Below are 15,530 nucleotides of genomic sequence, written 5' to 3'. Positions count from 1 at the left end.
CAAGATGGTCGGTTGTTGGGTGTATTAATACAACAGTAAATTACACTATTCCGCTGTATCAGAATATCTTCGAAGTGCCTGGATAAATTGTATTTTTCTTGAAAATGTTTCCATATCAGAGGGGAAGTTGTCTCTTTGCACAAAGCACTTCAAAGACGAGTGCAAGTATCGTTTGATTGAAGAATAATAGTTTTTGATTCCCTTTGAGATCAATAAAATATTTTTGATTTTGAATCAGTTCTTTCTGTCTCTCGAAATGACAACAAACTTTATTTTAGACATGAATTTACACTAAAATTCATGTTGATGTGACGTTCTGACCACTGACTTGATAGTAGGAAGATTGTGTCTTCTTAGCACCGTGTGCTAACTTTTAGCTCCAGAATGAGCCAGCTGAAAAACAGCCAATGGGCTAATTCAGGTGTATTTACAGCAACGGTAATTAATGTGCATTGTCTCTGCAATGCTAATTGCCTAAATAATTTGGTATTGTTTATGCCATTTTTGTCTTGGGCAACATAAGATTTAAATACAAGGGAAACTAAATATTGTTGTAACTCATAATCATAAATTCTCTGGCGACAAAAAAAGATTCTGTCTTGTAACTTCAAAAACTTAGTCCAGAAATATGGAGGGTAAAGGATACTTTAATTTTTATTTGACTTTTCCAGCTGAAACATACAGGATTTATAACATCTACATCCTATAAATCCTGAAATATTAAAGTAAACGCAGTGTGTTCAGAGAGTTTTAGTACAAATCTTTAAGTTTATATCTAATTGAGTATATGTGGATATCTAATTCTTTTATATAAAGTGCATATAGTGAATTGTGTGAATGAATCGGTAAAGACCAGCTTCAGACAATCATTAATAATGATAGACTTAGCAGTGGGAACATAGTCGTGAAGCTTACCCGCAGCTCAGTGAGGGTTTTCTCCAGCAGAGCAGTGATGCTGTCCACAGAACTACAGCTGCTGCTGCAGCCTGCAGCTGAGGCCTTGGCCTGGAGCTCCTTCACACCTGCCTCTGGTAGTGTGAATGACAGCGGCTTCTGAGCCTTCTCCAGTTTACGCTTCTTACTGGGAGGAGACTGGAGGACAACAAAACAAAGCAGATAATTCAATAGTAATCTGCACTGAAAGAAAATCTGGACAGGTGAAATGTTGCTTATCTGTACAGTTTAGACTAAAATACAGCAGGGAGAGGAATGATTTTGCTGTTACGAAGGGGTTCAGTTAGATCACCCTGGTAATGCAAAATAATCTCAACATTTTTCTAAATTGGACATTAGAAATAATGAAAAGAAAGTTTTCACCACTGCTGTAATATGTATTATTTCCATCTGAATGCATAATAGTATCATGTAGAGGAAAAAGGATAATTGTGAAAGTAGAGTTCAAGCTGCCAGCAGAGGGCAGGGTGTGCTCAAATGATGGGCTACACCTTTCTGACTAAATTAACAATCTGAGATTACATGTATTCATTAAGACGCAGTTTAATAGAATAGAAGTTTAATATATGTACCTTTTGTTTTATTTATTTTTATTAGTAAGTAGAGCACTTTGGTAAAATTGCTGTTTCTAAATGTGCTTTATAAATAAGTCGAATTAGATTTTTTATATGACAGGGCATCTGCTGAAACACTTCATTTAGCGGTTGTATGTTGCCACAATGATTAAAAAAATAATAATTTTAAATTAAAAAACAAGCTGTTATATTAATGTGAAACGAATCAACTAATTCCTACGTCACTATCAAGGTGAGCACATTCATCGCTTGCGCCACAAGAGGGCGCTGCAGCGGCGCGAGCTTCCACCTGAACCTGCAGTGCATCAAACAGCGTCTTTTGTCTAATCTCCTCTATCGTCGGGCTGTGATGGGCGGTGGAGGTCATTATCCAGGCACAACTCGGCAGAGACGCGAACAGCGACACGAATGCTGCACCCATGAGTCACTGCGGTCGGGTCCAGCGAGGTGGAGGCGGCGGAGGGCAGCGGGGGTTTGCGGCAGCGGAGACGGAGCTGACAGCATGGCCGACTGACCTAGAAACAGCCGAGTGGAGGAGCGGACCGTGACCTTCACACCGCTGCACTGATCCGGAGACGAATCCCACATGCTGCTTTACTTTATGCTGCTGCTAATTATCTCCTCTCTCATTTAGAATAGCAGTCTGCAAAAGATTTTTTATTTGTATTAATAAATATTTGGAAATGACTGTGTTTTGGCTTATGTATGTATAAAAAACATATTAATACCGTTTTAAGGGCTCTTTTTAAAATCTCATTCATAGTTTTGATGGTTGGACTTCTTTAATAAAATGGGCTGAAGCGTGACTTCTTTAAAAAATTTCTTATTGTTAGTTTCTGACGTCTCTCCCTCTTCCTTTCAAGCTTTCTAAAGATCTGCACCTCATTGCACAGAGGAAGGAAATCAATAAAATTCATCAGGCTGAACCTGTAGCCCACATCCTTGACACAGATTCTTTAACTAATGCAAACAAACAGATTTTAAAATGAAACATGCACACTCAACACTCACACATGTGCTCTGTGTCCCTTTTATGATTGCTTTTCCACTCCATTATTCATCGCACTTCACAACCCTGACCTCACTGCATGCCGCATCGAACTCACTCACACAGAGCAAGTCGAGGATAACCAATGATGGAAAATATGACATTTTTTGTTGGTTTAAAAATGCCACTTTTAAAACCTAAAAAGTATATACTAGGTGGTTCTTTTCCGACATAATCTGCAGCTAGTCACCCCCATCTCCGCTCTCTGGCTATATTTATGTACAGGAAACCAAACATAGTCCCACTGGAGACACAAAATGCAGCAGCACCATCCACCTTCAGGCAAACATTTCAAATCATATCTGACCCAAACCTTTGTGTGAACTCTGCACCTTTCTGTCCTCTGACCAGAGGCCTGCATGAGCAACACAGAGCTTCAGGGCTGGAATGAAGCCCAGCATATTTTCTCTTCTTTTATTCTGTCCACCTCTCCTATAAATGCAGTCACCTCACAGTCTGGTAATCGTGATGATTATTGCTCCTACCAAATGAAAACCTCAACTTCAAATTCCCCTGCTTTACAAAATATTCAGTTTCAAAGGCAAATAAATAAAATAATTCTGAAAAGTTTTGTAGTAGTGATGTTATGACCTACAATGTGGATATGCCACAAGAAAATATACATTTATGGAAAGTTCAGTGGAAGGAAAACGTGTAAAGGATAACTGGAGGTTATCAAGCTCCTTTAAGAGTTTGAGAAGATTCACAGAACTTGGACTGTGATTAACTCAGTGCTTCAAAAGCCACCAAACACAAAGAATCTATGGAGGATTGTGAAAAGGAAGATGAGGCCCAACAACGCAAACGAATGCTGCTAATGAATCAAACTGGGATTTATTAACACCGTTTTCCTCCATGCAGCCTTGGATAAGTGCAATAATTCGTGCAAAAGTACTTAATGCAAGAATAGGACGTTCTGTCTGAGAACTACATGTTGGGTTTTCATTGATTATATTTACTAAATGTCACACCAATAAACTAATTCGTTTTTTACATTTACTCAAATTTAGAGATTTAGATTCGTTAACTCAGCGTTTGGTATAATTAACTTTTAAATGTCTTGGATTATATTTTAAAGCTTCTCTTTAAAAGGTTTGGTAGAACTTTGTCCGCAGCTTTTCATCTCAGCCCACAAGTTTTCTACGGGATTGAGACCAAGATGGCCGATCCAAAACACTGACTTTATTAGTCTTAAGTTACTCTGTTCTAACACAGCAGCATTCTTCAAGTCATTGTCCATTTAGAAGTATTTTTTGTGAGTCTCCTCACACAACATGAAGCTGCCACCTAAATATTAAATTATTTGCCCCCGTGTGTGATTGAAAGTCCCCCCTCCCTCCTGAACAGAACAGAGGAAGAGCTGGACATTTCCATTGGGTTTATATTATTTTAGATGAATGTGGCACCGTCAGATATCTGGAAAATGTACCCAAGCATGAACCAGACTTGTGAATGTCTACACTGTATTCCTAATATTGTGGCTAGTTTCTTTTTGTTTCCAATGGTCTCACATAAAGAAGAAAATTAATCTAGGTGTTGCCTTTAAATATACATCCACAGGTTTGGCTTTATTTCACACAAACGTTACGAATGATGCTCTTAGAAGCTCACAGAACCATGAGAAAACCATTTGTATTTTCCAAAATTGCTCAATTGCATTGTAATTGTACGTATGCAATATAGGTTTGAAGAAAGTAATACAAATATACCCTAAAAAAAATTATCTTAGTATTCTGGCGTTTTTGCAAATCGGAATAAATTTGGTAATCGTAGAATCGGAAAGGTTTACGTTACTTTAATGTCAGTTTAATTAACTAAGTGAATTAACTTTTCAATTACATATAAACTGATGGAGATGACCCGACATTTTGATGCTTCCATGTTCAAGCTAACTTTGTAACTCCAGATGTTTTCATGACTTTAGTGTTGGTGGTGATGATATCTAGCAGCTTGAAGGTAAGTAGGTCACAGCTGAACCTCTGTCACATCTGTCACACGTTGAACGTTACAGTCATGAATGAACATTTTCATGGCCACCACAGAAACAAGGGAACCGAGCAAAGAACAACACATGGATAAACTCTGCCATGTGACGACTACCAGTAAACACACACACATGCTTTGAGGGGGTCTGCGTGAAACCGATGCCAGGCCGCTCCCGAGCGTGAACGATGCTGAGTGCAGAGCAGAAGAAGTAGGCCAATCATTCTGCTCTGCTGCTTTTGTGCCAGAAAGGCCAAAACAGAGAGAGCTGCAGCAAAGTGTCACAATCTATTCTGTTTAACCATGTTTAATTCAGGGCTAGGCAGGGTAACAGAGCTGCGGCTTCGTTTTTCATCCCCTCTTTCTGTCACAATCACTTCCAACTTTCTCCGGGTCCCGACAAGTCAGCGTGCGCAGAGCACTGCCCTGGCAACTGTTGCCTGGCTACTGCATGCAAGAAATCCCATAAACATCTCCCCAGAGGACAGGAGTTAAGTGCACATAATGGATCAGGGCTTGGCGAGGAGGACAGGATCCAGATTGAAGAGAGAGAGAGGGCTGAGGATGGAGCATCAGTAAGAACGGAGGAATCAGAAAACAGGTCCTGATCAGAGTCGGTAATTTATAGGCCTAATTTTATTAACTCGCCCTGATGGCCGATGGATTACACATCTACAGGCAAGAAGCTTGATGGCAATTAGCAGCTGGTCACACAACAAGCTCTGAAATACACTTAATGGATACAAGTACAACTTTGAATCTGGCTCACCCCTCCCAACTATTCCTTTAACCCAGTTTGGTTGCAACAGCATGAATCCTGGATGTCATTTTGTCTTTCAACTGATCCATCGTTTTGCCCCTGAACATAAACATCCCACTGCAGGGTGATTCAGAAACACGAGTCCATGCATTCACAACGTCTTCCAGGATTACCTGTACAAAGGTGTGCATAATTTATCAATTTAAAATTATAATTCTCAGACTGCATCATTACTTGTAGAGAAAAGAGTTTGAAAGCATGAAATGGGAGTCAGGGCTTTAAGTTATCAGGCAACTTTGTTGTAAAACCAACTGAGTCTATAGTTTGGGCTCAGGAGGCAGCTCTCTGCTTTTAAGGGTAGGATTTAAAGTTTTCTTGTGATGAAGCTGACAGGTCTGACCCAGAGCTCCCCTCTTATTTATTCTGCTACAGGCTCAGAGAGCTGTGTGAGATCCTTTGAAGTAACCATCACATTCTTCTTCACTGTCCTGTTCTTTACGTACACAATTAAACAAAAGCAGTCGTTCATCTATTGTGTTTTCTAATTTCCTCCCAAACGAGGCAGAGTTTTCTGCCGTCTTTTAACTTCGTCTTAATCAGTGGATCTCTTGGATTTCTGAAGGATCAGTCGAAGGTTTCAGTGTGTTGTCGGCTGCTGCTTATCTCATGGTCAGAGGAACATGTTTTTGTAAAGTCGTTTGAAACTCCTCCATAAATCAATCAAGGGATCCTGAATTACGAAGGTGAAGTCATCGTGTGGCGACAAATATCAGATAATGGCAAAGAAACAAATATAAATGGGATCTTCAGGCTCTTGGTTAAATGAGGGCCAAATCGTTATTTTTTTTGTTGAATCCAAGAAAAATACCAACTAAATCAGTCCAAAATAAAAAAGTCACTAAAAATCTATTCATTTCTTTTGATAAACAGCAGAAAAAATACAGTGCAATTTATCAGCAAAAACTTAATTAAAAAGAAGGAAATGATACCTGTCAAGTAATCCATGTATTGTCTGCCAACTAGTGTCAGGGTTCTTGTACATTTACCATTAAAAAACATCCAGACTCATATTTCAAAATTATTCCATCAGCTTTTAGGGGATTATAAAAATTTGAGCACAAAATATTCCCCTAATTATGTATTATCATCTGTTTTTGCACACCGTTTCACACTTTATGGCATCTGGACAAATCTAGATCAGTTACAATCCATGATAACTAAACTGCATTTCATAAATAATAATTTTTTAAAAATCAGTAAAATCTGATTTTTACAAAATGCTTTATTCAAAGCATTTTGAATAAAGCATCTTTATTCAAAATGCTTTGTTTGGTTTCTGAACCAAACCCAGTTCAAGAACCTTCGGTTTAAATCTCAGACGTAAAAGTTTCTTGAGGCCCAAAAAGCAATGAAATGTCCCTGTTTGATCAGTCAGAAGATTAAAAAAACCCCAAGGTTGGTCAGGTTTTGATGTGGCAAAAGAAAATGGTAAAAACATGTCAATTGCATTTTTTTTCCTTTTAATTTTACTCTTACAAATTAAAAGAAATAAACCTTCAATCTTTTTCCTGTCTCCTTTTCTTGGAGACGATAGTGCGGTAAAAGTAAACCAAATAGAAAAAAACAGGAACTTACTGGGACCGTCACATCGTCATAGAAACTCCAGGCCAGCGCCCAGCGCATGGTCCGTCCCTGGCAGAACTCTGTGTGGGTCACTTTGGGCACCTGAGCACCAAAGAGAGAGAGTCAGAGGTGGCCAACGCAATAAAGTGCTGAAGGAAACAATCTGCCTGAAGTTCCAGACATTAAGAGGATAACCAGCATTGTGCTCAATCTTCTCTCTCTTTTCCATCATCATGAGTTCAGAGCATAAGGCAGTCACTAAGTTCTGCTTCATTTTCTATCTATTTGAGTCCAGCTAGGTAAATATGCTGTCATGAAACACAAATGACGTGTGCAAGCATCAGGATTCATAATTACAAGACCACACACACTGAGTCAGACAGATAAAACCTGAGTAAGTATAAAGTGTTGTTTTCCTAGCATGCCTTAAACAAAAGGTTAGTGTTTATGGAGACATGGCGACCCCACGAAACCATATTTTGCTACAGAGATTTTTAACCTCCCAGCCTTTTTCTTAACTATATTCTCTGTAGATAAAATAAAATGGTCGTCATCCAGCAGAAGACCCCAGAACATAAATAGTTTTGAACTACTGTTCAAAAAATCCAAAACACATAGATTTAAAACAAATCTATATTTGTTTTAAAGTAGTATTTATCAGCGCAAAAAAAATCATGGGAAACGTGAGTGTGCTGATACAACAAATCTTTTATTCTTACACATCTTTATCAGCCGTTCCCGTAATTATGAATACATGTAGAGGTTTGTATGACTAATTTTCTAACTTCAAAGCAAAAACACACAACAAGGTTTAAATTGGGTAATTGGTGATAAAAGCTTTGGTATATTAACTAGAGAGGTTTTTACTGAAAGATGCTTTAAAGCGAAGCATCGGTCTCCTCCCTGGATGTTCGCCAGCCCTGCAATCACTTGAACTCAGACCTCTGGAAGAGGTTTCGGAGGAGGCTGGGTGTCTTCCTTTTTCTTTCATGGGGGCTCATTTATGCTTTAGTGGCTTATTAGAAATGGCTGACCAACCTCCTAACATCCAGAGATTTAATTGGGATCTGAAGCTGCTGTTTCTGCATGAGCAAACTGAGATCAGAGGCCAGAGTTTGGTGCTGCTCCTCAGTGGATACTCACCCCTTGCTTCCTCAGCTCCTCTTTCAAAGGTGCCAGGCTGCATTTCTTCCCCAACATGCAACTGTACCACCTGCAGAAAGAAAAATCAACATCAACCAGCTGTTTGTGTGCACCCATATGAGCATGTGTGTGTTAGCAGCCCACTGTCCAGACCTGAACTACAAAGCAGAGATCAAAACAACCAGACGTAGGCTTCAGGGAGCAACACAAAGGCAAAATGAAAACATGAGAAGCAGGAAAACATCCGGGTGCTCATGGTCCTGAAGCGCACAGAGAAACGGTTTTGAAGTGTTCCCGAGGCAGAGGCCTGATCAATAATCACTGCTGCGCAATAAAGACGCGAGTCTGGTGTTGATCAATGTGCAGCAGAGTCCAACTGGGGCACACGGAGGAAAGATGAAGACATTAGGGAGCACCGGTCTGGAAACTTGGCTGGTGAAGCTGCGTCCTCCGGGCTGAAGTGGAGTTTAAATCTCATCTTCTGTGATGGACGCAGGCAGCATAGGGCTCATCTGCAGATGTTGGATCCATCTATAGAGGATCTCATAAGCACACAGGCATGCTAAAATCCAGTTTTTCATGATAAATCATTTCAGAGCTTTTTCCACTAATAGTGTGGTATATATATCCAACACAACGCAATAATAATGTGTTCACACTGTTGGACTAATGCTTTACTGACTTTTGAATCAATTTCTCACATCTTGACTTGTCGATATTTACCTGACCCCACAGATTTTCACTCAGGTTGAGTTCTGGACTCTGGTTACAGAACTGCAATCGCAAAATGTATCTCTTGATGAGAATTTAAAATATACATTTGATTTGGACGTTATGTTTGGACTCATTGATAAACTGATCTTGATCCTCAACTTTCTAGCAGACACCTGAAGGTTCAGTGTTTGGGACTGTTTGTATTTTCTTAGTCCATGTGAAGAAAAGTTATGCTGGAATATTACATTTTGCAGACATAATTCCAAAGTTGACATTTTAAGATGGATTTCTAGTGAACATTAGTTCTCTGTGGGTCTTTTTAAGACTTAATTTAACAATTTTCTGTTAAAATGAACCGTTTGTGTGTGGACAGATGACACAAAGGGGAGGTCCATGCATGCTGGGAAAGTGATGATGCAGGGAGGGCCTCATGTCAAACCTTTAGCTGACGTAATGAAATATTGATCAGCTGTAATAATAACAGATGTTCCCCACTTCTAATCACAGCGGGGAAGGAAATCCCCTGAAAGTCTTCCACCAACAGCAGCTCCTTCAGTCATGAAAGAGTGCAGCTGCACCAATTTACACTTTTGGTTTCCCCCCTTTGAAAAGAGAAGGCAGAGGATGAACTCAGAAATCATTTTCATATCAATAGAGAGATGAATCAGGAGCATCACTTCAGCTCTAGCTGCAGCATGGAGCTTCTGTCTGACAGTAATTACCCTTTAGTGGGGAAGCAGGAGCAGGCTGGGGTGGCAGGGTGGACCATTTCTAAAGGCTGGCACCGTTTCCATGGACACCTGGGAGCTGTGGTATTCCAGCATGCAGTTGGGAGTGACAGCCAGTTCCGCTTGGTCCGTCTAGAACCTCCGAGCTGCTAAACAAATCTGGATTCGCTCCGACTGCCTCTCCTGTATTCATGATTTTGCAACACGGAGCCACATAAGAGCAGGCAGGTGTTAACATCAGTCCCACTCCACTGAAGCATCATGAACAAACACACACACACACGCCTACACGCCCACACACACACACAGAGTATGGTGTGTAGGAGCCAGAGCAGGTGTGGCCTGTCTAATCAGGTCTAATAGCTCCACTCTGCTGGGGTCTCACTTGGCTGCTTGGGTGACAGGCCCGGGAGGGGGACGTGACGGCTGCCACCCAAACACAGTGGCTCCCCTGTGGCTCCCAGATACAGCGCGGGGAGTGTGTGTGTTCCTAAATCATTACAGTAACTGAGGGTGACAACTACATCAGCGATCCATCTGCCCGTTTCATGTGTCAAACTCAAGGCTCGGGGGCCAAATCTGGCCCGCCTTAGCTGCTTAGGTGAAACAAACGCCAAATTACATCAATCAGGCTCTCCAGTTTTTTGTGATTCAAGAATTGCGGAAATTCATGCAAAAATCAAGAGATCCTTACGTTTTTCCCGCTAATGCATAATTGTGGGTTTATTGTAAATCTTACAAAGACTGTCAAAAGCATTGGGTTTAAGTGATGCCAACTCCCACTTGCATGTGGCAGTGTTTCTTACTTCTACTACACTGCTGCCTCAGCCTTACTTGATGTCAAGTTGCAGTGTGTGATCGGTGTGACGTGTAACAAAAAGTCACATTTACTGTCATACATCTGTGTAAATATTGCAAAATTCCTTGCAAATATTTCTAAGTTAGCACCACAAAATCTGTGATTTTGATTGTAAAAATCAGATAAACAATCACAAAACCCTGGAGGGGCAATTCAATGTTAAAAGATGTTCAATACTATTTAATTTTAAGAAGTACGTATTGAATGCAGAGACAGCTATTTATTAATGGGTTTTATCAATACATTCTGGCACATTCATGATCTTGATATGTCCCAAAATGAAAATGAGTTGCACACCCCTGTCTAACTCTCTCTTCAGCCAATCTGAGCCTCTTCAAAGCCATCCAAACTGCAGCACACTTCAACATCCATCACGCCGCTACCATGTGTAGCTCTGATGTGTAGATATTTCTGCACCAAACATCCACTTATGCAACAACAACAAAAAAAAAGGACTTTTTGTCCTCACCGCAGCCGCTTCTTCAGCTGCAGGCTGTCATGAATGATCCTCTTGACAAACTCCAGTTCACCGCCCTCCGCCATGATCTCAGTCACTCCGCCCGTGTTCACCGAACTGGGAGGAGGTCTTCGTGAGTTTCTGGAGTTCACCCCCTGCAGGGAGAGCAACAAGACAGACAGAGATTAGGAGGAAATCCTATTAGGGGCTTATTAGCTTCACGTAAACAAACAGCATTTCATGCAGGAGCCGAATGAGGCTGAGCCAGAACTAAAACACAAAGATAACAAAAACATTGTTGTGAGCTTTTCACACTCAGCCACACCTCCTGCAGCTCATCAAGACGTTGATCTGTTTCAGTTTTTGTATGAATTACTGCCTCAATGTGGTGTAGCGAGGAGTTGTTTCCGACTAACTCGAGGAATGATCCAAACAAGTGTTTTTTTAAATATCCCTCAGCTTTCCCCGTCTTTTGTTGTGACTGTCCCAACTTTTTTTGGAACGTGTTGCAGGCATCAAATTCAAAATGAGTGAATGTTTGCCAAAAAAGCATAAAGTTTGCTAAATTTCCAAGTAGACTGCTGCTCTGGACATAATAAAACACAGTGGACCAACATCAAATCAAGAGGATATATTTTTCTTCTTTCTACTCCATATTGAACATGGAAAGAATAATAACTAACACGAATAAAAATCTTATATTACATTAGAACCTACTGAGATGCACCTACCTTTGCTTCTAGCTGGTTGGCGAAAAAAGGTGGGTTACACATGCAAAAGTCATAAATAATTTCTGTCTCTTCTTTTAAGGCGTCCATCAGTAAAGTCTTCTGCGGGACCTTTACAACTGTCAAAGAGAAAAAACGAATTAGTAAAGTAAAGTAACATAACTGAGCCTGACGTGACACCGTTTTATTTTACCACCACTCACGATACATCAAAGCCCACAGCATCATACGACCTACATCGTGTCTGAGCCTGCATTCACCTTTCACCAGGTCTGACAGCTTGTTCTGCTCCACATTCTTCTTTGCGTAGTCGAAGCAGATGTCGTCCACCTCTGTGGCGAGGAAGAACCAGCCGTTCATGGTGGCTCCCAGTAAGGGATAAATGCAGGACGCTCCGGTGCCTGGGGAAACAGGAAACACATCTCTGACGTCTGAAAATAATGTATGTATCACTATGAAGATTGATTGTGGCCGTCAGGGAATGACATGGAGATATTTGGAGCTGGTATTGGTATTACATGGAGCTGATATTTTAAAGTTTACAAAAGACAGGATGCGATGCGCTACTAAACACTCTAAACATCCGGAGCCAATAAATGTCAGTTCCAGCGGTGATAATCGCATTATTTTAACGTAACAAGATGCATTATTCAGGTCACACTCAGAGAGAGACGGCATCCTCTGCTAAAGGGACAACCGGCCGTGATCCATCAAAGAGAAGACGGCTTCATTCTGCTTACTAACAGCTAGAGGGTCACCAATCAGTGACCTGGAGCCTCACAGAGGACACGCCCACGCCTCTGCAGGGACAGCTCAGAGTTGTTTTTGTCTCTTAGACTGACAGATTGGACACGAGCTGAGGCATCTGGACAGGGATTTGAGTTAGCACTGGGAGAACTGGGAGTGACTAAGGTCTTGTGCTGGGGGCTCTAAATGACACTTTGTAATCCTCTCTAATAGAAAACATAAAGAAAAACAGAAAGGGGAACATGAACGGCTTAGAAAAAGGAAAAAAAAAAAAGATTTGTTAAAGCAACCAATGACCTTAAACATCCAGCCAGCGAAATAGCAGAATGGGTTAGACCACAGTACAGTCAAATCTTATAATGGCCTAGCCAAACTCCAGACCTAAACCCAATTAAAAATCTGTAGCAAGACCTAAAAATGCCTCTCCACAAATATTTACAAATATTTCAGTATGAAGTTTGTGAATGTAATGTGACTGAAAGTTGGTAAATCGAAGGGGTGTTAATGTTTTTACAACATGCTGGAGCACATCATAGTTTAAGGACACAAAGAAAACCAAATCTGATTTGGTTAACCCTCCCACAGTCTTAGTGCAACGCTCTGGACGAGCGCAGCAGATGTCACGGTCAAACAGCGGGGAAGCAGGAAGTTTGTCCCATCAGACCGTCAATTACCGAAACTACAAAGAAATAAACTCATAAAACCAAACGTGAGGTCAGTCCCAGTGGACAGAGTAAAATACTTGTGTAGTTCAAATGACCCCATCTGTTAAGATCGCAGGAGTTTTAAGGTGGAGTCCCACAAAAACAGGATAAAACTTCAGTTTATGTTTGGCTCCCAGTGCAGAAACCTTGATCTTAGCAGCTGTATGTCATGCAATTAAAATATATTAAATTAACCTGGAGAATTCAACTATTGATAAAGATGAGATATCCTTGCCATTTATTTCACCTCCTGTTTCTTCTAAGGCCCAAACTGTGGAAACTGTATTTAAATTTTTTTGTGTAGAAATTTTAAGGAAACAGTTTATTAACAGCTTATCAGCACCCAGGCATGATGGCGTGTGAGCAGTCAGTAAGAAATGCAGTGCAGGGTGTACCGATGTCGATGCCCCGGCAAGGCTGCTTCTGGCCGTCGATGAGGTCCTCCACCCAGTGGATGTAGTTGAGGCGCAGGGGGACGGTGGGGATGAGGCGCTCCAGAGGGATCTCAATGGTCAATCCAAAGTCTTCCTTTAACAGAGTGCAGGTGAGCGCGCGCACCGCCTCCGGCTCTTTGAAATTCACACTGCAAGAAAACCAGATTAAAGTAAAAGTTTCTGAAAAAGTTCAATCGCACACATGACAAAAGCAGATTAGTGGTAGAGCTGTTAACGCTAACGAGTTAACACGTGTAGTAAATCATAGTTTTAACACGTTAATATTACATAATGCAGATTAATCACATGATCTACAGTACAGACCAAAACTTTGGACACACCTTTCTAATTCAATGGGTTTTCTTTATTTTCATGACTATTTATAAGGCAAGAAATCCCACTTATTAACCTGACAGGGCACACCTATGAAGTGAAAACCATTTCAGGTGACTACCTCTTGAAGCTCATCAAGAAAATGCAGAGTGTGTGCAAAGCAGTAATCACAGCAAAAGGTTGCTACTTTGAAGAAACTAGAATATAAGGGGTATTTTCAGTTGTTTAACACTTTTTTGTTTAGTGCATATTTCCACATGTGTTATTCATAGTTTTGATGCCTTCAGTGTGAATCTACAATGTCAATAGTCATGAAAACAAAGGAAACTCATTGAATTAAAAGGTGTGTCCAAACCTTTGGTCTGTACTGTATTTTGACCTAAAAGCCCCTCTCCTGCGGAGGGTTACCTAATTCACAGCAGCACAGTCTTGTTCGAATTGCAATAATAAATTATTCTTCCAGCACAACCAATTTATAGTTAACATTTCTAAATTACAATTTGAAACAAAGCGACTCATTTTAAACCATCCTGAATATAAAAACATAGGAAACTGAGATGTTTGGTTTGAAACAGTGAAAGATTTTCTTTAAACATTTCGAAGTCAAGCATGGTGATTAATCTGATTTTTTTTTTTTTAAATCAATTCACAACACTAGTTATTATTAATGTGGTCCCTTTTATTTGTTCAAATCTGAAATCAGCTCCTAAAAGTAACCGGCTTTGTTGAGTCAAAAATCAGAAAGGAGACTGGTTAAAATAATAATGACTTTATTTCTACAAGTTTGTTGTATTGTGACCACAGAGGATAGCACTATGATTAAATATTTAGCAACTTTTCATACAATAAGTATACTTGCTGCATAGTTTACACACTTTGCAGTATTTAGCAAAGCCACTTTATTGCTATTATGATTAGTTTGGGACCAAAGCCATAAAAATAAACTTTAAATTTGGCCTGATTTCACTTATCTCTATGTTGGATTAACCTCTGAGGTCACTAGACAGTAATTCACCAAACTGCTCTTAAAACGCCACTTCATTAACCCGCTGCAGCTCTCTGCACCGAGCCTCATCACTTCACATTTCACACAAACATACACACGAGGGACGACGTGGGGATAAGCAGCCCATCAAATCAAATCCCCCCGCTGATTACAAAGATTTGTACACACCCAACACAACACAAAGCTCCACACTTTCTTATTCCCAGTCCACCCTGCCTGACTCGTCTTCCCTCCTCCACGTGTTTAACTATTTCAGCTGTCGCACCAGAAGGTGTGGGCGAGGTAGCTGTAATTAAAGCTTCGCCGGGTCCTTTTACACCTTGGCAGATGCAATTAATTACATCCTGGTGATTGGGAGCGTCGCACTGCGCACACCCATGGGTGGTGTGAAAGCAAAATGGCAGGATGATAAAACATTTGCGGCTGAAAACGATGCAAATTTATCTTGGATTTTGGTTTTAGATGCTTTTTTTTAAAAACAATTTACATTTTTATCCAGACGGGGGGAAAAAACAACTTTATAAAATGGACAGAACCTTTATCAGATTCAGCAGCAGTTCAATCATTTAACTCAAGATATCATGGCAGCAAACATTTGATCTTTCATCAAACTGACAGTGTTACCGTTTAATCAGACACCTTAACAATTTAGTAAAGTGAAAGTCATAATGTGCAGTCAAAAGCTGATAAACGTGAGATATTTTCTCCTATGCAGTCAAAAAAAATTACAAAAG

At 40.4% G+C, this 15,530-nt stretch overlaps 1 protein-coding gene across 2 annotated transcripts in view; it reads right to left on the bottom strand.

Moving 5' to 3' along the window:
• Positions 1-15,530, bottom strand: part of mettl16 (methyltransferase 16, N6-methyladenosine) — a 31,320-nt gene that overhangs the window by 1,725 nt on the left and 14,065 nt on the right. For both annotated transcript variants that reach the window (XM_032545967.1, XM_032545966.1), the window contains exons 3-9: positions 13,419-13,606; positions 11,833-11,973; positions 11,576-11,691; positions 10,857-10,999; positions 8,087-8,156; positions 6,956-7,045; positions 916-1,092 (exon numbers count right to left, since the gene is read on the bottom strand). In XM_032545967.1, the coding sequence (XP_032401858.1) occupies positions 916-1,092; positions 6,956-7,045; positions 8,087-8,156; positions 10,857-10,999; positions 11,576-11,691; positions 11,833-11,973; positions 13,419-13,606 (925 nt within the window). The remainder of the gene's footprint in view (positions 1-915; positions 1,093-6,955; positions 7,046-8,086; positions 8,157-10,856; positions 11,000-11,575; positions 11,692-11,832; positions 11,974-13,418; positions 13,607-15,530) is intronic.

This window comes from Xiphophorus hellerii, chromosome 18 (genome assembly GCF_003331165.1).
Source record: "Xiphophorus hellerii strain 12219 chromosome 18, Xiphophorus_hellerii-4.1, whole genome shotgun sequence".
Taxonomy (NCBI): Eukaryota; Metazoa; Chordata; class Actinopteri; order Cyprinodontiformes; family Poeciliidae; genus Xiphophorus; species Xiphophorus hellerii.
This window is presented reverse-complemented; position numbering and strand designations above follow the sequence as displayed.